This window comes from Cajanus cajan, chromosome 5 (genome assembly GCF_000230855.2).
Source record: "Cajanus cajan strain Asha chromosome 5, NIPB_CcT2T_4, whole genome shotgun sequence".
NCBI lineage: Eukaryota > Viridiplantae > Streptophyta > Magnoliopsida > Fabales > Fabaceae > Cajanus > Cajanus cajan.
This window is the reverse complement of record NC_138521.1, coordinates 63,001,815-63,029,786: the sequence shown is the minus strand read 5'-3', so window position 1 is coordinate 63,029,786 and position 27,972 is coordinate 63,001,815. Positions and strand designations below refer to the sequence as shown.

Sequence of the window (27,972 nt, the reverse complement as noted above, 5' to 3'; positions counted from 1 at the left end):
ATATTTTATTATTTAAGACAGTTAGAAGCATCATAAACAACCGATGATGGTTGCTACTTTGACGAGAGTGATGAGAAAGAACACATCAACAATGCTTTCCAATCTAAGCAATAGTTCGTCTCTTCCTATAAATACCAAATCCCAAATCCTCTCACCACATCCATACACTTTTCTTTCTTGCATTCATCCAAGATTACCCAACAAGAAGCAACTCCCAACTTCTGGTAAGCACCCATCATCATCTTAATCTTATCCCATTTCATTTCCACTTAACTTCTGGATCCATTATTTTGCTGACGGCAATTGGTTTCCTTCTACATGTTACCGAATTCACAGAAATTCTTCTAATCGAGTACTTCCGGTGGTGGTATCATTCAAGGTAAAAGATTATGATCAACCCTAAATTTTTAATCTCATTTGATTCTATTGGATGCACGAAAAATTGATGTGATAGATTAAATTGCAGAGAAGCGTAGAGAAAGGTGAGGAGATGACGATCAAACCTGGTGTTAGAGTTTCGGAGGGGAAGCTGGTGGTGAAGGGGAAGACGATTCTGACGGGGATGCCGGAGAATGTGGTGGAGACATCAACGATGGAAGGAATGTTCGTGGGAGCTGATTTCGAGAAGGAAGATAGCAGACACGTGGTTTCGCTGGGAACTTTGAAGGATGTTCGGTTCATGGCGTGCTTCCGGTTCAAGCTGTGGTGGATGGCCCAAAAAATGGGAGATCAAGGGAGGGATATTCCCTTGGAGACGCAATTTCTGCTTGTGGAAACCAAAGACGGGTCCCACCTCGAGTCACAAAACGACGACAACAACAACAACCAGATCGTGTATACAGTTTTTCTACCTCTTATTCAAGGCTCGTTCAGGGCGTGCCTCCAGGGGAATTCCGACGATCACCTCCAGCTCTGCCTCGAGAGCGGCGACGCCGACACCAAAGCGTCGTCGTTCACCCACGCGCTCTTCATCAGCGCCGGCACCGACCCCTTCGCCACCATTCACAACGCCTTCCGCGCCGTCAGGAGCCACCTCAACACGTTCCGCCTCCGCCACGAGAAGAAGCTCCCCGGCATCGTCGACTGCTTCGGCTGGTGCACGTGGGACGCCTTCTACCAAGAAGTCACTCAGGAAGGAGTCGAGGCCGGAATCCAGTCCCTCGCCGCCGGCGGAACGCCGCCGAAATTCGTCATCATCGACGACGGCTGGCAGTCCGTCGGCACCGACGAGAAACAAAACACGGATTCGAACTCGGAGTCGTCGCTGCAGAGGCTGACAGGGATAAAAGAGAACGCGAAATTCAAAAACAAAGAGGAACCTGAATTAGGGATTAAGAACATCGTGGACATAGCGAAAAAGAAGCATGAAGTAAAGCACGTGTACGTTTGGCATGCGATTACCGGTTATTGGGGCGGGGTTCGTCCAGGAGTGAAGGAAATGAAGGAGTACGAATCTGTGATGAAGTACCCGAACGTGTCGAACGGAGTGAGGGAGAACGAGCCAACGTGGAAAACGGACGCGCTTGCTGTTCATGGTTTGGGGCTTGTCAACCCTAAGAAGGTGTTCACGTTTTACGACGAGTTGCACAGCTATCTGGTGTCCGCGGGTGTAGACGGCGTTAAGGTGGACGTGCAGTGCATTTTGGAGACTCTGGGCGCGGGGCTTGGAGGCAGGGTGGAACTGACCGCACAGTATCACCGCGCCCTCGACGCTTCCATTTCTAGAAACTTCCCTGATAACGGTTGCATCGCGTGCATGAGCCACAACACGGACGCGCTCTACTGCTCCAAGCAAACCGCAGTGGTGAGGGCCTCCGATGACTTCTACCCGCGCGATCCGGTGTCGCACACGATCCACATTGCGTCCGTGGCGTACAATAGCGTTTTCCTCGGGGAGATTATGTTACCCGATTGGGATATGTTTCATTCGCTTCATCCTGCTGCGGAGTACCACGCTTCCGCCAGAGCCATCAGCGGTGGGCCCCTCTATGTGAGCGATGCGCCTGGGAAGCATGACTTTGAGGTCCTTAAGAAGATGGTTTTGCCTGATGGGTCGGTGCTTCGGGCCCGTCTCCCTGGGAGGCCCACTAAGGACTGCTTGTTTACCGACCCGGCCCGTGATGGAGTGAGTTTGCTGAAGATATGGAACATGAACAAGTATGGAGGGGTGTTGGGAGTGTACAACTGTCAAGGTGCTGCGTGGAGTGCTACTGAGAGGAAAAACGCCTTCCACCACACGGATTCCGCCGCCATCACAGGCTATGTTAGGGGTTGCGATGTTCATTTAATCGCGGAGGCTGCTGTGGAAGCTGAATGGAACGGTGATTGCGCTCTCTACTCTCACCACTCTGGCCGGCTCGTTATTCTTCCGCACAATGTGGCTCTGCCGGTGTCGCTTAAGGTGCTGGAGCACGAGGTGTTCGCTGTTGCGCCGGTTAAGGTTTTTGGTTCTGGATGCAGTTTCGCACCTATTGGACTTGTGAACATGTTTAATGGGGGTGGCGCCATTGAGGGGCTGGTCTATGAGGTGGTGAATGGGGAGGGGTTGGTTCGTTTGGAGATAAAGGGGTGTGGTAAGTTTGGGGCTTATTCGTCGGTGAGGCCAAGTCGGTGTTTGCTGGGAAACAACGAGGTGGATTTCGATTACGACGCTGATTCCGGCTTCCTGACCTTCAACATAGATCGTTTGCCACAAGAAGGACACAGGGTTCACGTGGTTCAGTTGGTTTATAGTCTATCTTGTTAGTTCGTTGCTAGTTAGTTGTCATGTTAGCTTACACGTGTTGAATTATAGAGGAAGGGGACAATTGGAGAGGAGAGGGTTTTGAACGATCAATAATTTCCCCCTTGTGATATTTCAGTTTATTACACGAGCTACCTACCTGTGTTTTGGAATTTGGATGGAAATTGAATACATGTTTCTAATCGCGGTTTTATCTTTTGTTGCTTAAATTTGGCTGATCCTTATTTTAAATATTTTATAATTTCTAACTACTACAATACGACTAGTACTCATTACAGAGTATTTGTTCGCGCAATGATGATTGTCTCTGCCTCAATACATTAATAAACTGCTCTAGTTTCAACTCAAATGATAATATTCAGTTGTAACATAGCATGCTTAACAAACACTGAGCGAATCGATCCAAGGCTGTACTTTAGTTTTTCAAAGTTGTGGTGTGGCGTGTCAAATTACCTTTGCTTTGCGTTTGCAGTTTTAGATAGATGATTTAAAATGTAGCGAAATTTACACGCCACCTTTTTATTACCAGCGTGGTTTTCTGCCTTTTCAGGGAAGCTATCAATTGACATTTTACATTGCCTGAAACTTGCACCTTTTTTTACCAATTGAACACGGTTTAGAAACTTTAACACAGGACAGGAGTTTCGTCCCTCGAAAAAGGTCATTATGTCGAAACCAATGCCACGCCCATACTTTGCACGGCTCTCGTGCAATGTTTGGATATATAATAAGAATAAAATATAATAAAATAAAAATATCGATACTGATCGGATATTTTATAATAACCAAATGACTTTTTGTGTAAATATTTGAAAAGTAAGCAGACGAAAAGGAAATTGTGATCCAAATAAACACGTAAAAAAAATAGAAATGTTGAATAAAATGAAATATTATACATTCTATAAATATTTGTTTCATTACCTTGCTTAACTGGATAAAGTAAAAGGCATTGCTTCTTTGAAATTATCTACACTATTTAAACAGGGCTATTAATTACGAATTCCCTATGCACATGTAAACCACCGAGACCCAGACGTTCGTCTTAAATCTTGGTTAGTCTCCATCATCATGTGGATGTTGCTCTAGAAGTAATTGCTCCAACTCCTGTCCATATCTTGCATCGTCCCCCAATCCTGTTTGTGTATAAAATGTTTGTTTCTGGATATTCCAGTCATTTGCAATCTTCTCCACAACATCTCCTATCAGCTCCTTATCTTCTTGTATGTGCTTTATGTTTTGGACGTCTAAAATATTGCTCGCCTCTTCAAGGAAAAGACAGAATTAAATAATTGACAAAATTAATGTATATCATGTGTTGGCAAATTGCAGTAGCCAGACAGTAACATCCAAACAGGCCCTCCCCCAATGTCAAGAAATTCCAAAAGTTGTGTGGAGATGTAGTCATTTTTTATTTTAGAAAAGAAAAATGCAGCAATTCAATTTGAACCATGAAATCTGATCATATATGTTGTGTTCATAATATGCATTCCCACATTTACAGTAGGAAGACAAGTTCTTAGTCCTGTAGTGATATGACTGGCAAGAACTGAAAGCTAGTTACATAAAGCAGCTTCCCAGGGATAAGACCAAAAAAAGAAAGAGAAGAAAAAACTCGGGATAAGTGTATCTTCAAGGTTGCCTGCATTGGTCTTCTGGGATGACAGGAAAAAAGAAAAAAGCTTGCCTTTACAACCAGCAACTACTTCAAAAATAGAAAAGTGTTTTAACTCCCAGGAACCTTGAGATGTAGAATAGGAAAGGAATAAATACCTTCAATAGCCACTTTCTTAGCCGCAGCATATCCAGATGACTTTATCTTCAGCAAATTGAGCTCAACTTCCAAGCCCTGACATGTGGAAAGGAGAAAGGAAGTTAATGACAACGAAATCACAAACTGTTGAAAAGGCAATCTATAGTAGGAGATTGTGCAAAATACAACTCGTGACAGATTCATTAGTTTCTGAAAATATGGATATCAAAATCTACCCAATCCCAGATGGAAGCAAGGATTGAGCAGCACTTTGAACATGTCTTGTTCACAAGTTTTGATCATAATTACATCAGTTTTCTGCCCAATTGCCCCTGAATATAATCACGTTGTGTAGGAATAAAGGTGTGAAAGCCCCTGAATATAATTGCATTGTGTAGTAATAAAGGTGTGGAACAAATAGGAAAGTTATTATCAAATATATGCAGCAGAAAACTAAATATACTCGCAAAAGTTGCCTGGATCGGCTATTCCTTCAAATTTCAATTTGGAAAAATCAAGTACCAAAACCCAAAAAAAAAGTGTAACATAATAGCTAGAGCCTAGAAACATAAAATTGAGCAACAGGTAAGTTTTTTTTTCTTTTGGAGCCATTAGTTGGTTGGTTCATCAGGCTTGTTATAATTAACGCAACAGCATTTCATATTGTATAATACCATCAGAACCCTATGTAAATGCCTACATGCAATATTCATATGACACACTAGATGAAGAAGATTAATAATTTATAGTAAGTTTCAAATAAGCTTATCATTAAGGAATCTGACAGGAAATCAGTGTAATTAAAAAATTAATAAATCATTTTAGATTCTTACAAGATCCATGTGGATGTAGTTGTCAATTGAAGTGCTATCAAATAACCTGTCATCCACATTGAATAGATGAAAACAATAAGCTGTTGGGCTAATTATATTATCATGATAACATGAGAAGGAAAGAAGGAATTTGGATATACAAGTGTAATAAGGTGGTTTACTTTTCATATGCAACTCGAATACGGGCATTCTGTAATTGTTGGAGTTGATTTACTGTCTCTGTGACACAGCCTTCCGTCAAGTCAACAGAGCCGAAGAGGAACATGTTTCTTTCATGCATTCTCTTTACTATAGCAGGTACCACTCTAATATCATTTGCTTTTGCATCAGCAACAAGGATTCTAAGTTTCTTTAACTCTTCTGTACTAACACATAAATTTTGGTTTTTCATGTGAACTGTCATTATATTTGGATAAATAAAAAGCAAAATGAAGCATCAAAGCAGGGATAAAGCAAAACAAAATAAAAATAAAGAAGGATTTTTCGGCAATAACCACTCTACCAACACTATGAAACATGGTCCAGTAGGGACGACAGTGCACAACATAAGATAAGGTTTTCTTCTGTCATGCATTGTAGTAACTATTTTCTAAAAGGCCAGTACCGCCCCAACATCATAAGCATGTCTGGTGTAAAATATTAAAAATGAATGTAAAGACGTTTGACCAACATAGAATTTCATTTCACTAGAGACCCACATTAGGAAGTATCAGCACATGTGACACACGTCTTTGCCTGACAGAAGTTGACATGGAAAAAAAAATAGTTTCTGCCACTAAAGCATAACGATTGAGGCATGAGTGCTCTAAAGCGGAATAGCTAGGTTCTGTATGATGCAGGATGTTTCCTTTTGGAGGAGGTGCGAGAGAAAAACATGTTTATGCCATTCTACCATCCTAACCATAAAAAAGTAGATTAAACACATGAAAGCAGACTTATGTTCATTGTGTGATAATGGCACATATTGATCACAAGTACTGAATCACAAATTAGTGAGGTGATCCTGTGAAAGCACATGCCCAAACAGAAAGGTACAGCCTTACAGGTATAGAAATAGAACTAAAAGGATAAAATTAAAGTAATTATGAACAGATCAAATAATCTCATTCCCTCCATACATACCCCAAACTGTTTGTACAATGTTAGTGTGACAATACAAAAATTATCCAATAACTATAATTAAACATAGTTTTTCAAATGGAAAATTGTCATACCAAGGGATAGATAGATCTTAAAGGAAGGATTAAATGGCTGAGTCTCGTAAAGACAGTAGAGGCAATAAAGGCCACCTAATCTGTGTGATAATGAAGCAGTACCAACTATGTAACCTGCAGAGGAACATAAAGGAGTTTCTATACTGAAATAAAAATATAAAGGCTGATAAAGTAAAACATCTATGCCTATAATGTATATCACATAATCATCAGATACTGGTAAATTTTCACTTATATATTATGATCATTATTTCTGGTTGGATCACTGCTTTTTATTTTTGAGAATATATTTCAACATAAAATAAACCATTCAGCATGTAAATCACCCAGAAAAAAAATTCTAAACTCAATTGAGTAGCTTCTACTTACCATTTATAAATATAAATAGGCAAGTAATAATCACAACTGCATACACCAGCAATACATTACCTATACAATGAGCATACAGCGATTGCATAAAGAAGGCCAGGTTGGTAGAAGGACAAGCTTCGTAAATGTGGGAGAACTTCCTAGAAAGCCATACTCTTTTCATATCAGCCAAAGTTGTTGACTCATCCTGTCACCACCAAAATTGAACAGCAAATGCTGATTGTTAATATCCAAACAATGGGAAATAAGCTCCTTTAATTTACAAAGAGAAAACACAGAATGGGGAAAATCACTGGTCATAGATGTTGTTAATACCTGAGTGAATTCACCAATAAGTTCATCAATGTCCTTCTTGAAATAATCAATATCTATATTCATGGCTAAGAACCCTAATTTGTGCCTGAGAACTCTACCAGCAAGTTGTCAAAAAAATTCAAAATTTGCTCTGCATCATTAAAAAGAAAAAGAAAAAGAATATTTATCTAAACAAGGATAATTCAATATTCCTTGAACTAATGAAAATAGAGGAGAAAAAACACAAGCTTGTTTGGCAACACATCAACACCCAAACCACGGTATTAGAAGTCTGGAGTCATGGAACCTCCACTGGCGAATGTGAATCACAGGGCAAGGAGACAGATGGTAATATTTCAGAGAGGAATAGTATAATTCAAGCAGAAGAATAAAAGGTGATATTTTAATCAAATAACTTACGGGTAAAACACAGATGTACCTTTTCCCTATCCTTGCTTATTACATGGGAGATGATGTGGGTTTGATTTCATCCAAACCCGACCTGATATTTTAAATCATGACCTGACTAAGACTAACTGATTCAGTAGTTTGTGACTGAGTGAGTATTTGTGGCAAGTCAGAGCTTATAGGTGGCGGGCGCTATCACCATGCCTTCCCCATTTTTAATTTGTCTGGATGTGACTAGCATGAAGTGGAATTGTGCAGGCGCAAATCCAAAGTGGCAGCCTCATCCACAAACGCAGTCAGACCTAGAACAAAGAGGGCAACTATAAAAATCAAAACTCATCCTAAAAATATATAAGTATCAAATTTCATAAAAGATATTCATAATTATGTGTTTTTTAAGATAATTCAAGAACACATAATAGAAAATATACTTACACGAGAAATTAATTTTTTTAAAGATCCTAGATTACAAATGTTAATCACCAGTTTTACACGTCACAGAGAACTTTTATGAATTTAAAATAAAAATCAGAATTTATAATAACCATAATATTTTTTATGAAAAAATTATATTATTTATGTTCCAAAAATCTATTAAATCATAATGAATTATGTTACTCACCAAATTATCTTTTATGACAATACTAATCAACAGCCAGTCAACCCTTGAAGAAGAATTTACTCTTAGATTATCAGTAAATAGGAGATGGAAGAGAGAATATTTGTTGATTTCTCTCCGTTGAAACTGTTAAATCCCTTATTCGTAAGTTTGCCCCCATTGGCAAATGTTAATATAAACTTTTAAATTTTCAAATAAATTATAATCAAATCAATATAAAGGGAAAACTAATGAAGTCATTTAATTGCAAATGCAATTATCTATAACCTTAAAATACAAAATGTTTTACAAAAGAAATGATATTAGAATATTTTGTCTAAAAAGAAGAAAAAATACAATTATCTCCATAATAAAGATTATAAAAAGGAAAATAGAATATTTGTCTAAAATAGAGGAAATAATATTATTATCTTCACAATAAAAACTATAATAGGAAATAAAATCTTGGATGAATGCCTGAAAGGGAAGTGTACAAAACTTTCCAGAAATGTTAAGTTCACTATAAGATCAGTCATCAAAACATGGATGCAAAAGCCCATGATGTGCCCAAAAAAAGTCAGGCTCGGATACAAGGGTAGAGATGTTGCCTGAGCATACTCACCAATTAATTGCTACATGAATATTTAGGATTTTCATTTCATTTTACACACTTGATTGTATATAGTGCCTCCAAATATGAATGATACATGTTGAACAGAACTTGCTGCTCATTGCTCAGAGAATATACAACTGAAGAACGTGCAGAAGAGGGGTCACTATTCACTAGCAAGAAAATAAGAAAAACAGTGAGGGAGAATTCTTGCAGAACCAAGAAATACTATCTCCATATGAAGTAATGAACTTCTGAGAAATTGGAGCAATATCCTTCAAATTCTCCACCGGTCCTCAGGATGGGGAAGACTTATTTTAAGAAGCCAGAAGCCCATAACCACTACATTATAGTTTATTCAACCATTAAACAAATGCAATCAATTTTTATACCAACAATTTTCCATTTCCATTTCCATTTTTTTTCCTCTTCAGTCAGTATCCAAATGCACAATGACAGAACAAGGCTAGAATCTCAGTTGTCAAATCCACTCTAAGAAGATTCTAAAGTGTAGAGAAGAATAAAATAAAGTTAACCCCTAATCAGAGCCTACCTGTCATGGAAGAATAAACCGAGAACAAGCACTTTTAGATGGGGATAAAATTTGGATAAGTGAATTCATCAAATAAACATTAATTTCCATTCATGAATCCGACTAAGCTGGTCCCAACATGTCATCATGGTCCTTGTTATATCAGGAGTTGCTAGAGGGACATGAATCAATAAGATGTATTGCTGTTAATGAACAAAATTTGCAGATTAACATTAAGATTTACAATTAGCTATTTTTCAATTAATGGTTGAATTAGATGCAATATTTAAATTTGTTGTTTCCCTGATACTTCAACTTCCTTACCTGATTATCCAAAAGTAAGGATGATGATTGACAGGAAGCTAAGCTCACAAGCCCCAGGTGCAAGCTTTTTTTTTCCTTTTCTTTTTCATCGTATGATTTCCTATCCCATAAAAAATATATAAGATTTAAATATATTTTTTGTGTTTATATAATCTACCTCAATTTGATTTTAGTCTCTATAATTAAAAGTTTGAATTTTAGTTTATAATAATGTCATTCCGTTTAAGTTTAGGTCCCTCTACCATCAGCAATATGCCACATATGTACTCTAGAACAGATAAACAGCAAAACTAATGTTTAATAAATTATAAGAACTGAAACCTAACTGGAATATAGCTATAAGAATCCAAAGTTAAACTTCTAAAGTACAGATACAAAAATAAAAAAATCAAGGTAAACCATAGGAACAAAAAATATATTTAATCCAAAAATATAATAACAAACCATGGGGAGTTTGCTTAGATTATGTGAATCTACAGAGAACTGAGTACTAAAAGCGAAAATATGTGACTAACTAATAACAATAATGATGGGATCATAAAACCATTGTACGTAACAGAAATTTGATATCCAAGTTCAGTTGATAGCTATGGAAAACTAAAAGTTTAGTTATCACAAACAATTTACAAGTAGCTTAGTACAAATAGGAAGCTACAAGGTATTATCACATGAAAATCCTATTCATCTTTGCTATGGACACGTTATAGAATTTCAGCATATCTGGCATGAACCAAACAGAGTTACAATAAACGGTTTCATGCCCTAGAAGAAATTGTTGTTCGATCCTAAGATTGGTTCACTGACATATGAAGTGACTAAAATCCCTTTCCAAAGTAATGAGTTTGTGAGTGAATTTCTTCGTGGTTCACAGACTCCATTTTGATAGGTTTTTTAGTGATCTCAACTCTCAAGGTTAGCATTTCCTCAGGCCTTTTTTGGTGTTTATGCATAAGGATACCTGTGTCCTACTGAAATATATTTACCATTAATTTATACAATTTATTTGTACCATTTGGATTCTGCAGTCCAGAGGTTTGGAAAAAGACAACTTGATCTGGTGCATAAGGACAACGGAGAAATTCACAAATATGGTTATTCAAAAGCTATCAATTAATTCTCCATGAGAGTCAGGCATTATGTTTCAACACTGAAATCTCAATTAATTCTAGAATTCCCGCATTCAAAACAATTAGCTTGGTTTGAGAGAAATCATAAACATGAAGAACTCATTTCTCCTTTATTGTCTAGTCAACAATGTGCCGAGTGGTATTCATGGCTAGTGGATAATTTATCTTCATGGCAACGGTGCAGAATAAAGACGAATCAAGCATGCTAGGGTTACAAAATAGATGCATAAACGGAGCGAAACTTGAGAATAAAGAATCTATAGTTGCAAAGCATACAGCAAAATGTGAAACGCAACTAGAAATTACGATATTAGCGCACAAGGTGCGAAGATACAATGATATGCGAAGGCTTTCGACATTCAAAACACAGAGAGAGAAGTAATGAAGAGTCTGAAGAGATTAGAGAAACTAACCTGAAACTCAGTTATGATAAAGAAACAGGAGGAGAGGGATTTTGAACGAATGAGTATCGTAATCAAAATAAGCCCCAAACGACTACGCTCCGTTTGATTGTTTGAAGCAGTAGAGCGCATCCGTATTGTGGCTCGTGCAGGGAAGTTTCTAGAGATGCTAGTGTCTCCTCTGGTGTCTGGTCTGGTGAGTTCCACCCTGCCACCAAAATGCATTGCACGTCCACCTTAACGCCGTCTACACCAGCGGATGCCAGGATGTTGATATAGAAAAATCATTTTATTCAAACTTTTCATTTAAATAAAAAAAAAAACAAACAGTTTTGTAGTTTATTATTGCCTTTTAAAAATCAATATACTGATTGAAAAATAATTCTAATTTTAATAATTTTTCAATAATAGAAAAGTGGAAAACATAATTAGTTGTATTTTCTATAAATTAAAAATCAAATTGTACATTTCAACTTTTGAAAAGGTTAAACCAAAAATAAAAAACGTAAAAATATAAAGTGTAAAAGTTATTTAACTTATGAAAGAATTTGATTTACCTATTCCTTTTTTCCAAATAAATCTAATTTATTATTTAGCTTTATTTTATATGACAATGATATGTGTTTGAATTGATCTATGTTATTCATAAAGTCTTTTTTTACGCATTCATATTGGACCATTTGATTTTTTTATTATAATTAACCATGTATCTTATCTTAACTTACCAACATTGGTTGACACAAAAAGTAATTGATTATGTCATGAGTGACAATATGTGGGATTAGAATAAACTTGAGCAAAACCTCTTTAGTAAAGTTTTGAAAGAAATCTAAAGTCATACAACCCCAATTCAAGAAGATAAAAAAGGATGACTTGTCCTAGATGTCATTTGGTTCACGAGAACATTTGTCATACATTGAGAGATTGTCCTATAGTTAAATCAATTTGGGTTTACATTGTGAATGGATGTTGGTATCCGAATTTCTTTCATGATGATGCATTAGTTTGGCTTAAAAGCAAACTTATGCCCCAAGGAAATATTGATGCTCGTTGGACAACCAAGTTTGTAGTAACTATTAACGATATCTGAAGAGTTAGGAACAAACTAGTTTTTGACCAACAACAAATCAGTAAGTATGCATTAGATTTGTACACAAAAGGTGTAATGAAAGTGACAAAGCCTATGAGGGTCTAATTAATGTATAACCCATCAGTGTATAACCCCCTTAAATGATCCATATAGATCATATCTTATTAGATGGGTACCAAGTTGTCCAACTGAATTTTAATTTTAAATATAAAATATACTATGTTGAGATGTGAATATTCACTTTGTACGTACTCACAGTCTTTAGACAAAAATTAATCATTATATGAATACTTTATATTAATATTATGATTATTAAAAAAATCTTAACTTTTTTTTTTCTTTCATTTTTTATTTAAATAAAATATAGAGACACAAAGTGTCTTGTTTTCACTAATTATAAATAATATTTATTTTTTACATAGGTATTTAAAAATAACAGATGTAAAACGTTACTTCTTTTAACTATTAATGCAATACAAACATTGTCTTGATTCAAACGTTGGTCATTGACATCAAGATTCTCAAGTCGTAACAGGTAAGGTATTCTCTAATATGAAATTACAAATTTATAGTAAATTACAATATACTTATAATTCATTGTCACTTAGTTTTTGTTTCGTTGAAATGAGTGAAGAAAAAAAAGAGAGTAAAAATAGGATAATGAAAATAAGTTGAGAGATTTAGTCAAAAATAAATAAAGATGTGAAAAAATTAAGAGGTAAAGAGTCTCATTCATTTTTCTGTCTTCTCTTATTTATTTATATATATATATATATATATATATATTATTTTTCACCTAATTTTCTGCAATTAAACAATTAAATATTTATTCTATTTCTTACTTATTTTTATTTACCTACTTTTCTTTTCTTTATTTTTTTTATTCTATTTTTTTGACATTTGAGAGAAAAGAAATTGTCTACAATTACAAATTATTGTCATTATAATTCTAAGTGTTCAAAAATGGTTTGGATTATTTTCATACAACTTAATCACACAAGTTTCAGGGGAAAAAGTAGTGGTTAACGTGGCCAGTGAATTGGAAGATGGATTAATGATCTTTGCGCAGTATCTTACTCAACTTAATCCGTTGTTGATTTCCGACACTGAGTTTCAACTCCTCATTGTAGACACCTCAACTTATACACAAGTTGTAAGGCTTGTTGTGTAACACGGAATCAATCTGACAGTTATATAGGTTTAATTTTTATTTAAATTAAAATAATATTTAATTAATAAAAATCATGTTTGATAGGTATCAATTAGTTTTTAAACATTCATTTCAAGATACTGCATAAATGGTATAAAAAAATTATCCTGTATTGATAGTTCAAGCTTTTTTAATTAATATAAGAGCAGAATAACCAATTTTAGACTTTGCTTGCAATTTGACGTTAAGTATTAGGATAAGATCGACATCACATCAAACTATCATTTTATTGCTAGAATTTGTTATGAAGAAAGATTCTTATACAAAATAGAAGAGCAATATGTTAATTTCAATTTCTTGTAGCAAGATTCAAACATATTCACTTATATTAGTAACACAATTTGAAGGCATAAATGCTTCCAAATCTATGAAGTTTTAGGATTAGTTTTTCTGCATTTGCTTTATATTCTGCCTATGACTACTCTTATTGGTAAAGAATAAATAGAACAATACTAAACATATTTAAAAGTTGTTGAGGGATAATCTACCTTGAAAAATGGTACATACATTTAAAAGTCTAAGTAAGACTACTTTTAACACTGTTTAAATATGGAATAACAATAAAAACTAATCTAATAATACTTCACATATAAAAACTAATTTAATAAAATTTTAAATATAGAGACAAAATTGATAATCAACTGCACGTTTATATGTTTAATAAAAAAAAATTAAATCAGGACTAAAAATATATGTTCAAGATTTATTATGGTTTAAAAAAGTAAAAAAAAAAAAAAAAATAGTTTGAGGAGATGGTGGACAAGATTAAAGCGCGTTGCCATTGGTTTCAGCCTTTTCGAGGATAAAGAAAGGGGGATGGGCCTTGAAAAAAAAAAAAAAAACAAGGATTGCTGTATCTCCGAATAAAATCTGAAACAGTCTCCGAAATCTTAAATTTATGACCCTTTCAATAATTATATTATAAAATAATTATTTGATTCAATATTTTATAATTTAAATTATTTTCTAATGATTTGAAACGACTTTAGATGAAATAACGTTTCTCAAAAAATAATTCCCAACTTTTTCAGCCATTATTCTAAAATGCGGATTTATTTATTTATGTATTGAAATTCTAAAACGTGGAGAAGGTAGAAATAAATCTATTCAGTATCAAAAAAACTAAATTCAATTGGATATTATAAATTAAAAAAAGTAATTTAATATTTTTTATTTCCTTAAATATGTTTTATTTTCATAAAATAACTGTTTTAATTTTGATTTTTGAAATTTTTTCTTTCTTTAATATTTTTTTAAATTTGTAAAATGAATAAATTTTTGTTTGTCCTCTAAAATATATTTTTTGACTTTATTTTTTATAAAAATTTTAAATTTTCTTTTATCTTTAATAATTATTTTAAAGTAGATAAAAAGTCACAAAATTTTGAATATATTTAAATCTTTTTTATTATATCAATTAGATATTATTGTCGATAACTTTTTGTCTTTAAACGTATATTTCACATATTATTATTACTGTAATAAAAAATTAACCATCTTGAGGTACATTTATTTTTATTTTATAAATTATATGTATTTTTTTTATATGAAATAACTTTGTTCAAACATGGATAAAATTAATGTAAGATATATATTTCTATTGTTTTTCTCTATATATTTTATTTTTGACCATTTATTAAAAAAATTATATTGCACGCCACCCACACACCCCAAAATAAAAATGGAAGAAATAATTTTCTTTACCCAATAGATGTATCGTGAGGAGGTGAGGTCATCCTTTATGAGATGATTAGCTAGTATACCTAGCGTATTATAAGAAAAAATTAATTTAAAAAAATTAACATATAAATATGTTGAATTATAATGCATTCTTAACTTTATTTAAAAATGTCATTGAAAATTAATAAATATAATATAAAAATATAAATTATAATAAAATATTATTTACAAATAAAATAAATATTGAGCATTAGTAATTATAAAACATATTTACATCAAAATAAATAATTATCAATTATTCTACAATTAATAGTTTTTATTATGTTTTGACATGAAATTTTATACCATCAATTTTAATATTTTTTTCACAAATTAAATTTAAACAGTTTTTACTTTGCAATTTTTATTATGCTAAATATTTTTTTTAATAGAATTTTTCAAAAGAAATTCAATTTTGATTTAAACATAAATCACAATAATGAAAAAAATATAGTTGAAAAGATACACATCAATAAAGATGATCAATCAAGTAATCTAATAGAGATTAATTGTCAAAAAAAAAATGGGTAGATACTACATTTTTTCATATATATATTAGAAACAAATACTTAATTTATTAAGATCAATAAAAATTGTTAGATTAGTTCATTTTAATTAATTATGTCATAATTAAATATTTTATTTAAAAAATATTTGTAAAATTAATTGATGTTATTGGTAGTTATATTTAATGACATTCTTCATTGTTAATAAATAATTTGTTCAACTAATGAACATGGATTATGATGTTAGTGGCCAATAAATACATCTACATTCGTGGAAAATTAGTAGATAACTCACTAATATATTCATAATAAATCAAGGATATAAATATCATTGAGTATTTAAAATTAAAAAAAATTTATCGTAAAATAATATTAAAAAATATAAAATAGGTAAAAGAAAATTTAAATTTATTTAGATATCATGTAGAAGTGAAAAGAAATAATGAACTAATTTGACTAAGTTAATAGGCTAGGCATACAAAGCTAAAAAAAAATTAGTTGAGCTAATAATTTTTAGGCACAAAACCTACTAGACTTATTTAACATATTATTTTATATAAAATTTTAATATAAAATAAAATAAAATGAAATGAACTAATTTGACCAAGTCAATAGGTTAGGCCAACCTAAAAATAAGTGACCTATAAAATAATTAAGTTAGGTTGGACTAATCCATTTACAATTATTAATTTGTGTGCGAGTCAAATAGGACGTGTTCATTTGACAATATTAATACCAAGTTGATTATGATAGATAAAGAAAAGATGGCCTCTTTCTTTCATAAAAAGTGGTGTAAGAAAAAAAATAAGTAAAAAATGTCATTTTTTTTTAATACTTTTTAATGTAATATTTATTTATTTTAATTGATATTTCTAATAATATTTTATAGAAAAATATTAAGTTTAAATGTGTTTTTGGTCTCTCAAATATAGAAGATGTGCAATTCTAAACTCACAAATTTTAATGGAGTAATTTTAATCTCTTAACTATCACAATTGTTAAATGTTGGTCCCTTAATTTTTATTTTTTAATAAAGCAATCTTAATTTCTAAAGTATTACAATTGTGTGATTTTAATTTCTAAGATATCACAACTATATAAATGTTTTTTCATTTAAGTTATATATATTAATAATTTTAATAATAATAAATATTTATAATTTAATATATATATATATAAATTATAATGTATAACTCAAATAAATAAAAAATTATATAATTATAATACTTAAAATGAAATTGCGATTCTTAAAAATATTATATAATAATAGTTTTATAAAATAAAATTTATTATCAAACTTCTACACAATTGATGGTTTTATTGTATAAAACATCAAAATTATACAATATATGAGATTTGGAAGTGCGCGCACTAGTGAAAAAAAATACTTTTAAAAACGGTCATTTTTAACTTTTAAAATCAGTTCTTGAACCAATTTTAAAAGAGCTGATTTTAAAAAGTGTGACTTTTAACATCGGTCACTGACCGATGTTAAAAGCGAGACTTTTAAAATTGGTTAACAATGACCGATTTTAAAAGTCCCACTTTTAAAATCGGTTAACATTGACCGATTTTAGAAGTGAGACTTCTAAAATCGGTCAATGTTAACCGATTTTAAAAGTGGGACTTTTAAAATCGGTCAATGCATTACCGATGTTAAAAGTCTCACTTTTAACATCGGTCATCGCATGACCGATGATAAAAGTGGTTAGACTTTTAACATCGGTCATCGCATGACCGATGATAAAAGTGGTTAATTTTTTTTAAAATATTTGACTTACTTTAGGAAGATCCCTGAACAAAACCTGCAAATTAATAAAATATCAGACAATTCATATGTTTTTAATAGACCAAATTACATACAAATGACAAGAGTTGATAAATGTCAACCATATATTTAATCAAAGTAACTTACAAATTATAATGCATCCTAAATTATAAAATGAGTAAAACTATAAACATGACTCGTAGCTAGCCAATGTTTCAATGAAAAATGTAACCCATTGCTCCCTAATGGTGTTTATATCTTCTAGCGACAATGGTGATCGATACATAAATATCTGTTAAGAAAATTTAGAACAATTAAAAGTAACTCTTAAAACATGATAAAATGCAAACTTAAAATAAAAAATTCTAAAATTCTAAAACGTACTTCAGTCCACCCAGATACTATTTGTGAATCAACAATAGTATGCATTGCCTTCATTACATAGTATCCGCACTCATAGTTTTCTTTTTTCTTATGAGACTACAAAAAGAATATAAAAACCAATTTTAGTAGTAATGGTAATTCAAAAGAAACTACCTTAGAAAAAATATCATTACTAAAATAACTTACTTTAAGAGAGACCCAAAGCATTTTTTTCTTCAACTTTGAACCTTTAAGCATATGGTATCCTTCCATAGCACTATAATGATAAAAGGACATCATTATTATATTTTAAAATAAAATGTAATGATAAATAAAATAAAGTAGTTTTTTTAAAACAACTTTCTTACCTAATAATTGTTTAAAATCTGCAAGAGGAGGTTTGTGCATCGAACAAATGCATACAGATATATTGTCTATAGGACAAATAATCAGAAGTTGCCAATGAGCACTGCATTGAGAAACTATCAGTAATAGACAATACATTTTTAAAAAATTTATAATCAATTATATACAAATATACTTACTTAGAAAAGTAAGGAACTAAGTAAACTTTTTTATTTGATTCAGACATCCAATTTTGGATGTAAGCTTGAATTTCTTCTGTCTTGTTCCCAATTTTTTGAATTAACTCGGGTTCCAAAAATCTATAAATGTGATCATTCCCTTTATCCACACTCAATTTATGGATAAATCTACAAGGTTAGAAATAAATTTAGAAAAAAAGCAACAAAACATAATTAAAATTATTTCAAATACTTACAATAACCACAATTGCAAAATTAATATGTTCAGCATGCAGTGCCCGTTTGTAATCTCTAATATGTCACTCTGGCTTATATACAACGCGACATTACTACAGAAGCCAAACACTTTAGGAGCCCAAGGGACCTGTTTGGGTCGATTGTCATCTTCCATATCTGCAACCAATCTCCATAGCTTTTTCATCGAAGTTAGTTTCTAGAATGGTTAAGCATAGACTTTGGTGGGGCAACAACATCCTATTAAATAAAGTACACAAATAATGATGCATGTATTACATATTCAATAAAATATTCTACTCCAGTCTCATACTCATCACTTATACGTGATGCATGTATCCAACTTCGATTCAATAACCAACTTTTATCCATAACTTCTATTCTTCATAAAAAAAAATAAACATAGACCATGAATGTTAATCTCACTATTTTAATCATTTGTATTAAATTTCAAATGGGAAACTAAGGTTCACTCAATATGTGCATAAATATAACATCATCATAATAATTTATAAAAATCAAATAAAGCAACTAATTTTTCTAAACACTAAATTACTAGGTAGACATTAATTATATCACAAATTATTAATAAACTACAAATATATAACACATACATACAAGGGGTCTAATTTTCTAAGTTGGGTACCTAAACTGGAACAGCCTGTTCCGGAATTCAAAAAATGCCAACATGTTTAGTCTGGAACGGCCCGTACTACTTGCAGAGCGGCCCATACTGCAAGCAGAACAGCCCGTTCTGCAAGCAGTACGGGATGTTCTTGGACCGTTCCAGACACAAATTTCGTCCAACAACAACGAAATAAGAGACAATAGAAGACAATGTTACCTTAATCTTGTATTATTCTGAGGAAATGAGAAGCTGCACACTTTAGATGAGATTCCGATAGAGTAAAGAGAGGAATATATTAACTTATTGAAGGCAAAGAGTAGAGAATATGGAGCTTGGGGGAGAATGGGAGCCAGATAGAAGTTTAACTCTATGATAATACTTTTAAAATCGGTTATTCAATAACCGATTTTAAAAGTGATACTTTTAAAATCGGTTGTTCAAAAACTGATTTTAAAAGTGATACTTTTAAAATCGGCTACTGGAAACCGATTTTAAAAGTGGACTTTTGAAATCGGTCTTCAATAGCCGATTTTAAAAGTGAAACTTTTAAAATCGGTTTTCAAGAACCGATTTTAAAAGTGATACTTTTAAAATCGGTTCTCCAATAACCGATTTTAAAAATAACGTCATAGACTTTTAAAATCGGTTATAACGTAACCGATTTTATAAGTAATGCCATTATTTATGAAATTGTCACCGCGTCACTTTTAAAATCGGTTACCTTATAACCAATTTTAAAACTCCGATTTTAAAAGTCATTTTTGTACTAGTGGTGTAGATCATCTTACCCTTAAATATTTTAAACCCATATTTTATAATAACTAAGATGAATTTCATCTAGTAAATATGCCACCAAAGAATTTATTCCCGTCTTTAGTATTGTTATTAAAGGAAATATTGATTGGATTTAAATAGAATCACATGAGATGAATATAAATGTTATTTTTATGTCAGACTTTCCACAAATAATGTTTGAATAGTGAGATAAAAGAATTGGGAAAAAGTAAGGGAAATGACCTATTTTATTTGAAAATTTAAGATAAATTCTTCTTTTATTCCCCACGACTAAGAAATTTTTATATCAGTCAAAGTTATAAGAAAAAATGGGAGCAGGAAGAATGTTTTATATCAGTCCAAATAAAAAATTATGATAAATTGAAGAATTATTTTTTTTATTAAAAAAATGGTAGAACTAAAAGACACTATCAGGACACCAAATTGAATGGATAAGAGTATTGAGTAAATAATGGGTTATCAATAGATATTAACCTAAAGGATTAGGGTACAAATCTAACGTAAGTAGTTTCACCCAATATTAAAGTCCAATATTAAAGTCTCTGAACGTGAAAGAATCTCTTTAAAGATGCTTATCTACCAAGAGAGAAAAGTGATGTTAAGAAATGTCAAACTTAAACACATTAAAAAGAAAAAATGAAACTTCACTTATGCTAATACACGTTAATAATTTGAGAATTAAAATAAAACATACTATACACCTGTACGGATGTACCTCATCCCCAAGTCGTGTATATTTTATGTTTTATTACCTTGTGGGTTCTACCTAACAAAATACCTTTTTTTTTTCCTTCTTTTAAACAAGGTATCATCTTCTGTTCCATTTTTCTTCTCCAAAACAGCTTATATTCTCCTAATTAGTCATGTTTCATTATTTCCATCGAATAAAAAAAAACTTTAAATACAATGTTAACGATTCATATAATAAAATTAGTTTGACTCAACACAAATTTATCAACAGGGAGAGTTAGTTTAGTTAACTAAGAATTAAAATTTAAATTAGAAGTTACGATAATATGCTTAACATCTTAAATTCAAATTTTGATGTTGTTATTTTAATTTTTATAAATAATAAATATAAATTATTGTAGTTTTTTTTTTAATAGGATGTTTGATTTTATTGAGTAAAAAGTGTTAGGGTTATTGGTATAATTTATTCATGGGTTATATTTTTTTTAAGAGAGTTATATCTAGTTATTTATTTATAGATTATATTCATACACACAATTCTATAATAATAAGATACTGTTTATTTTAGACTTATATTTATGAGACCCAACTTAATTATTATAATTGTTTGTTTATTTATATAAGAATTCATATATGTTATTTCATTTATTAATTATATTTAGACTAAAATATCTCTAATTAAAATATTCTTTCTTAATTTAGTAAAATACATTAATTATAAAGTACTCTTTTAAAAAACACACACTTTAACTTATCAGGAGACATAATAATATTAATATATTCAACAAAGAAAAGTAGTATAAGATGTACATTCTAGTTACTTAAGAGAGAAGAGTATTAATTAGGAAATAAAAATAATATAAGGATAGTTTTTTAAAAAAATCTAAAAATAGGACATATTTATTATTAACTACTATATTAACTACTTTTTTTTTTAAGTATTAACTATTTTTCTTAATCTCAGTAAATAAGATATTTGGGTCTTATATATAAAAATAAAGATAATACTAAATATTTTTTAATTTTGTTTCACTTTTGTATCCTAAACAATTAGTTATCGTTTATCATTTGCAAAAACAATACAAAAATAAATCATTGTTTCAATCTTTTTGTTACAATCTTTGTTTCATTTTAAAATAAGAAGTAATAAATTATTATTATTCTTATTTGATTTGTAAGAGAAACTGAACAAAATAAATTAACTCACTACAATAATATTATCTCATAAATAGATGAGTAGAGATGACAAAATAAAAAATTGTACCAGCATGTAAAATTCACAATGGATAATAGAAATTTAAATGAGTACTGGAGCATAATTTAAATAGATTTATTTATATCTATTAATAAATGAGATGATGATGGATATCAAAATATCCGTTATAATAAAATTATTTAACATTTTTATTTAAATATATAATATGCATTAAGTGAAAATATGATATTATTTGAAAAAAAATTGTTTTCACATGTGACATTGAAATATTATAATTTTTTAACTTTTATTTTTACTTGTGGAATTGAATTATTTTAGTTTATTATATTTTTTTAAACTATGATATTGAAGTACTTTAACACTTAGATTTAATTTTTAATTTGAAGTATTTTGATTAATAAAAATGTGTATAATATTTGAATAATTTAAGTTTTAACTTTTAAACTATTATTTTTAAAGAAATTATTGAAACAAATAAAAATTATCATTAAAATATTTTTTAATTATTTATAATTTATTTTAATAAATATTTGTTGATACTCACGACTATTGAAAAAATTTGAGAGTATCAACTGAACGAGTACCCACATGAATATGATAATGGATACAAAACGGATATTTATTTGTCGGGACAAGTAGTGGAGAGTTACTATATATACTCTTCCCACCCTATTTACATACCTCTATCCATAATAGATAGGTAAAATTATTAAATTATTAATTACTTAAAATTAAGAATAGTTTAATTTTTATTATTAATTATTAGTAAGGTCAAGACACTTTGTGTCTTCATATCTTATTTCATAAAGATATTTATAAATAAATATTGAATTAACTGTTATTTTGTCTAATCCTCAAATCTCAAGTTATTGAATTTAAGTCTTAGATTTGTAAAGACAACTAATTTTAGATATTTTTTTATTATTTAAAAATTTAAGGTTACTACCTTTATATATGTTATAGATTCACAAACATCAAATATATTATTTTCTTAAATCTTACATTGTTAAATGGTTAAAAAAACAAGATTTTTCATTAAATAATTCAAATTAATTATCCTTTTTAAATTTTATGTGCTTTATGTGCTTCTAACTATTAACCTCTTTAGATACAATTTAGAAGAACTTTAAAGAGTTTCTTTACTAAAAAATAAAAAATATTTTTTAATAAATAAACTCTTAAAAATTCTTATAAAGTTGTATTTAAGCATATATTCTTTAATTGATTATATGCAAGAACAACTATTTTATGAGTTGGTTGAAAACTGTCAGACTTTAAATTATAAAATATCATCAAACAAATATGTTTGATTCAAATTTTACGGTCTTGATTTTTTTAAAGTGAGTTTGTGATAAAAGAAAAGTGTGAGTAACAACTATTCCTCCATTTGTTTTATCAAATAAATAATTATTATTTCTATTTTATTAGAATTATCACACATTAATTATTCCCAACCTAATAATAAATATGATTTTAGATTATTTTATACATATAAAAAAATTCCAATAAATAAATAAAAGAAAATGATAATTTATAAAAAGCCCATGTTGTTCATAATATTGTTTAGAGTATGAATAAAAAGTGTGGATGCTACATTGAAAAATGATGCGAGTGAAGAAGTAGTATAAAGTAAAGAAAGAGTAAAAGAAATTGAAATTTGAATAGAAAAGGGTGATTGGATAATGGGGAAATGGGAAAAACAAAGTCGTGGGTTAAATCAAATTGACAAACTTTCTTTCATCGTGTCGGGCATGTGTGTTTGGTAGATGGTGTCAGTGATACACTGACAAAAGAGTACATGCATTTCCATGCAATTGTCGCCAAACCTGTACACGTGCATTACACGCCTCCTCAGTCCAGATCTGACGCTTCTTCTGCGCTGGACAAAACAAAACATATTACCCACAATGCTGTTTCCAAATTCCAACCAAGAACAACTAATCGTCTTTTGTCTTCGTATTCCTGTTCACGTTACCATATGCATATGTAGTAGTGGAGTATGTGTTTCACTTCTAGTATGCTCAATGTGTCAGTACACACTAGTTTTACTTAATTAATTGCACTTCACTTCCTTTAATCCCCTTCGACTTTCGGATCACCAAACACTTTCCTCGTACTCCTATTCGCCAATGCTCTCCTTCGTAGAGTGGATTTGCATGAGAAATTGGGATGATTAGAAATAAATACTACTAACATCAGTGATTGTGTGATTCGGAAGAGACATTGAGACAAATAAATAAAAAATATCACTAGATCCTACTAAAAAAGTTCTTTGAAAATGAGGGTGGAAATAGGAAGAAAACGAGACTCACATGAACAAAAACACATGCATGCTTCCAAAAACAAACCTTGCTTTGGTGCCAATTTAATTGATTAAGCACATGCCATAGCCGATTAAAACCACTCTCCACAGCTCATATCTTATAATGTCACAACTCACAACTATAGGTTGTTTTGTTTCGCTTTGTTTTCGAAACAAATTCTTATAATTTTGGTTTAGGATTTGACTCAGGCTCACAAATCGACTTCTAAGGTTTCCAAATGTTATAAGAACCACGATAGTGGAAGTGGTTTATCAACAAGAAACATGTAAGGCTGCAAAAAAAAAAATGTCAAAAGGATTATTTGTGATTTATAAACATTTAGTGAGGAAGTGGCTTAAATTAATATGTCATGCACCCGTAGAAACATTGCAATGATAATAAAACAATGCGAATTATGAGAATTAGATAAAACAATGATAATAAAATCATGAGAATGTGAGACTTGAAGACATAAAATTCTCATATAAAGTTACTTACGCATGTGTGTGTAAAAACTTATTCTGAAATATTTCTTAAAAGAAAAAGATAAGAAAAAAATGGGATAAGCTTTTCTAAAATCTAAAATTAGTTAATGTATAAGTTAATTTGCGAAAATTCTCTCATAATTTATGTAAAAAATTACAAATTATCTTATTAATGAGTTGGTTTTAGTTTATAAAAAAGTTTATTTTATTTTTTTTACTTATTTTTTTTCAAATACTTTTTAGACAAATTTATCCAAACAAGTTTTTACTTAATTTTATTTCAAAAACTTTTTGGTTTGTATAAGAAATTGACTTAATTACAATTTTTGCCACACAAATTTTATGATTTCGCAAATTTTATCACTTCAATTATACAATTGTACATTTTGTCATATCATTTTTAAACTTTTGCACATTTTATTGTTTCATTAATTAACCATTTTGACTTTGTGAATTGATAGATGATATGATACATTGACTACTAATTTAGTATTTTAATCATTGACGTGTTGATGTATTACGTTATGTTACATCAACACTTATATGGTGCATCAATAATCCACATAATTCAAATAGTAAATAAATGATTATCATGAAGAAAGAGACGAAATTGATATTTCCCTCTAATGATTCCATTAAAGAATCTTGTGCTTGATTTTTTCTTTATCACATTAATTGATATTTGTTAAAAGTATTTATTAGTATTTGCTCAATTATTCATAAAATTGTTGCTTCTAACGAATTTGGTCCAACAATTACGTTATAAATTCCAATGGACCCACTTACACATTTATGTGCAATTGCAATGAAATATGAAAGGTTATATGCATATATCAATTGATATAGGAGTTAGTAAAATTACAAGTATGCCCACAACCTTTTCTCCTTAAAGTATGTGACAAAAATGTATCAATCCACCACTGCCTTTGACACCACCACAACGATCTCCCCTCCCAACCCGCTTGGTGGAACTCAACTCCACCCCACCTCCCCCTCCCCTCCCGCTGCCACGCCGTTAAAACCCACCATGCGGTGAAATATTGTTTTTCTACGGGTGATTTATTTGTCCAGTTCACTTGCAAACTTAATTAAGAGAATTATTCGCAGTCAAAAAATGTGTACATTCGTAGTAAGCTATGTGAAGAACAACTATTTTGCATCGTATGATCACTATGAGCAAGAAAAAAACAAGCTTGCGATTATTATCATATATCTTACGTGACTTTGATAACTCATACTTGATTTTTTTTTTCTGAACAAGTTCATACTTGATTTTGTAAGCAATAAATCAATAATGACAATTGGTTGTTATTTGCTCCGGATAAAATGAAGAGTCACATTCTCCTAGTCCTTTGGCATCAAGCTATCAACCATCAATATCTAATGGATTTGATAGAAAGGTTAATATTTATTTGTTTAGGGTTTAAAGTTTAGAATAAATTAGTATTTTAAATCATTATTTTATATTTAAAATGAAGATTAAACCTTATTTTTTATTTAAAGAATATAATTATTAAATTATTTTTTTCTTTAGTATTAAACCATTTAAACTATCATTTTTTTGTACTAAAATACTAGTTTAATAAAAAGTGAAGCCAAAAAAAAATAATTTCTGTAGTTTTTTTTATATTAATAAAAATTATAATGATAATAACAAGGATTTCATATATATATTATCTCACGTTGAGCCTTTATTATTGGAAAAGGTGAATGCTGTTTTTCACTAAATTTGCACCTGATCCAATAATTAATGACTCAACAATAATGAATAGTTAGATTTTGATATTATTTTAATTATTATTATTTTAATTAGAAAATATATATGTATATATATAATATTTTATATAAACAAAATATTAAATACATCCTTTAAATTTTGAGAAAATCATTTACTAAGAACTATAATTCAGAAAAAATATATTGTACTAGAGTAGCCTGGTGTAATAATAAGAGGAAAGAAATAAGTAGCACAATAATGACATTTATTAGTGTTATATCAAATCAAAAGTATATGGATGGCATAATAATGACATTTATTAGTGGTTATATCAAATCAAATGGTATGATATATGATCAAAGGAGTGGAAAGGAAAAGAGAGTGAAAGTAAGATTGGGCAAAAGGAGTGAGTGCCAGCTAATTACGTGTACTTAAGCAAACAAGCGGAACCCACCACGCTAACCACTCTCATTTCAAATCTGTAATTTAATCGTAAATTCTTCACAATCACAACCTCACCAACCACAATAGGCTGGAACTACAACTCAATGTTGCAACGTGGAACTAAGATATAGGACACCACATGCGTTTGTTCTCCTCATATACTGTCCCTTTTGTTGTGTTTTGCTACTTAGTTATTAGTAGTTTTATTGATGATATACATCAATCTTCTAATTAAATCAGAAAAATTATTACAATATGAATAGGGTATATATAGTGCAATTTTAAAGTTCTGTGCATTATTTTTTTGGTTGACTTTTTATTTTTTTCAAAATTCAAGACTAACAATTATTATTTTTATTGTCATAATTATTTTAGTTTAATAAATAAAATAACAAAAAGATAATTAGTCATTTTTTCATAAGATGTTAGTTTTATCTTAATAAAATTAGAAAAGCAAGTGACAACCCAAAATCAACATGTCAGCTCAACCCAGGCTGGATTATTGTGCAAGTTTCAAAATATTGAGCTAAAACAAGTTGTCTTTGATTACTTTCAGAATCCAAATCCTATATTTTATCAAACAAATTCAGATTTTTTGATAATTTAACCCATTTTATCACCTCAATCAACAGTAAGTGCGCGAAAATTGTGTTTCTAAATGACTAACAGGCTAGAAATTTACTCCAAGTTATTTTACTTGTCCTATATATAGTAGCATTTCAGTTTGGACTTGAATTGGAATGTGGCATATTGGATGGATCCTCTGTTAATAGATGTTGAATCTTTTAAAGAGGTGGTTTGTAAACTGTGCGGGTTAATGGATGATATATACTAACAATTAAAATTCATATTTTTGTTATGAACCTTGGGGCCTATGGAGGAGAAGGAATTCAAAATGCTGGAATTCAGTGATGGTTCATATGGAGAATCACGTTGGGAGATAATTAACGGAACTCATCTCGTTTTTCTCTGGAAGGTAAATTAATTTAAATATAATTTAACTTTATAAAATTAATTGATCCTCCTAAGGTAAAAGGTGAATGCTGTTTTTCACTA

The 27,972-nt window shown here is 30.5% G+C and overlaps 2 protein-coding genes across 8 annotated transcripts; one reads left to right on the top strand and one right to left on the bottom strand.

Annotated features, from left to right (window-relative positions):
- Positions 1–37: 37 nt before the first annotated feature.
- Positions 38–2,925, top strand: DIN10 (Raffinose synthase family protein). Of its 2 annotated transcripts, none has more exons than XM_083075625.1 (3): positions 38–226; positions 323–379; positions 467–2,925. In XM_083075625.1, exons 1-3 carry the CDS (start codon positions 44–46, stop codon positions 2,744–2,746), a joined length of 2,520 nt encoding a protein of 839 aa, XP_082931751.1. In that variant the 5' UTR covers positions 38–43; the 3' UTR covers positions 2,747–2,925. The 2 variants fall into 2 exon arrangements, with proteins under 2 accessions (XP_082931751.1, XP_020237182.2); XM_020381593.3 differs by having other exon boundaries at positions 84–224; positions 337–379.
- Positions 2,926–3,599: 674 nt separating this feature from the next.
- Positions 3,600–11,468, bottom strand: LOC109816546 (Small nuclear RNA activating complex (SNAPc), subunit SNAP43 protein). Of its 6 annotated transcripts, XM_083075626.1 has the most exons (12): positions 11,216–11,468; positions 9,676–9,775; positions 9,373–9,554; positions 8,832–8,992; positions 7,643–7,913; positions 7,225–7,354; positions 6,970–7,096; positions 6,541–6,654; positions 5,488–5,686; positions 5,327–5,372; positions 4,514–4,589; positions 3,600–4,005 (listed from the first exon to the last, which is right to left on the bottom strand). In XM_083075626.1, exons 6-12 carry the CDS (start codon positions 7,285–7,287, stop codon positions 3,797–3,799), a joined length of 834 nt encoding a protein of 277 aa, XP_082931752.1. In that variant the 5' UTR covers positions 7,288–7,354; positions 7,643–7,913; positions 8,832–8,992; positions 9,373–9,554; positions 9,676–9,775; positions 11,216–11,468; the 3' UTR covers positions 3,600–3,796. The 6 variants fall into 6 exon arrangements, with proteins under 6 accessions (XP_082931752.1, XP_020237184.1, XP_020237186.1 ...); XM_020381595.3 differs by lacking the exon at positions 8,832–8,992; XM_020381597.3 differs by lacking the exons at positions 8,832–8,992; positions 9,373–9,554.
- Positions 11,469–27,972: the final 16,504 nt, after the last annotated feature.

Excerpts from the sequence above, each read along its gene's own strand:
- DIN10 (XM_083075625.1), top strand. The coding sequence starts at position 44 with ATGATGGTTGCTACTTTGACGAGAGTGATGAGAAAGAACACATCAACA. Across the intron at positions 227-322 it reads AGCAACTCCCAACTTCTGGT|TACCGAATTCACAGAAATTC; the intron begins AAGCACCCATCA and ends CCTTCTACATGT. Across the intron at positions 380-466 it reads CGGTGGTGGTATCATTCAAG|AGAAGCGTAGAGAAAGGTGA; the intron begins GTAAAAGATTAT and ends ATTAAATTGCAG.
- LOC109816546 (XM_083075626.1), bottom strand. The coding sequence starts at position 7,287 with ATGAATATAGATATTGATTATTTCAAGAAGGACATTGATGAACTTATT. Across the intron at positions 6,655-6,969 it reads GCTGTATGCTCATTGTATAG|GTTACATAGTTGGTACTGCT; the intron begins GTAATGTATTGC and ends GTTCCTCTGCAG. Across the intron at positions 4,590-5,326 it reads ACTACATCCACATGGATCTT|GGCTTGGAAGTTGAGCTCAA; the intron begins GTAAGAATCTAA and ends TCCACATGTCAG.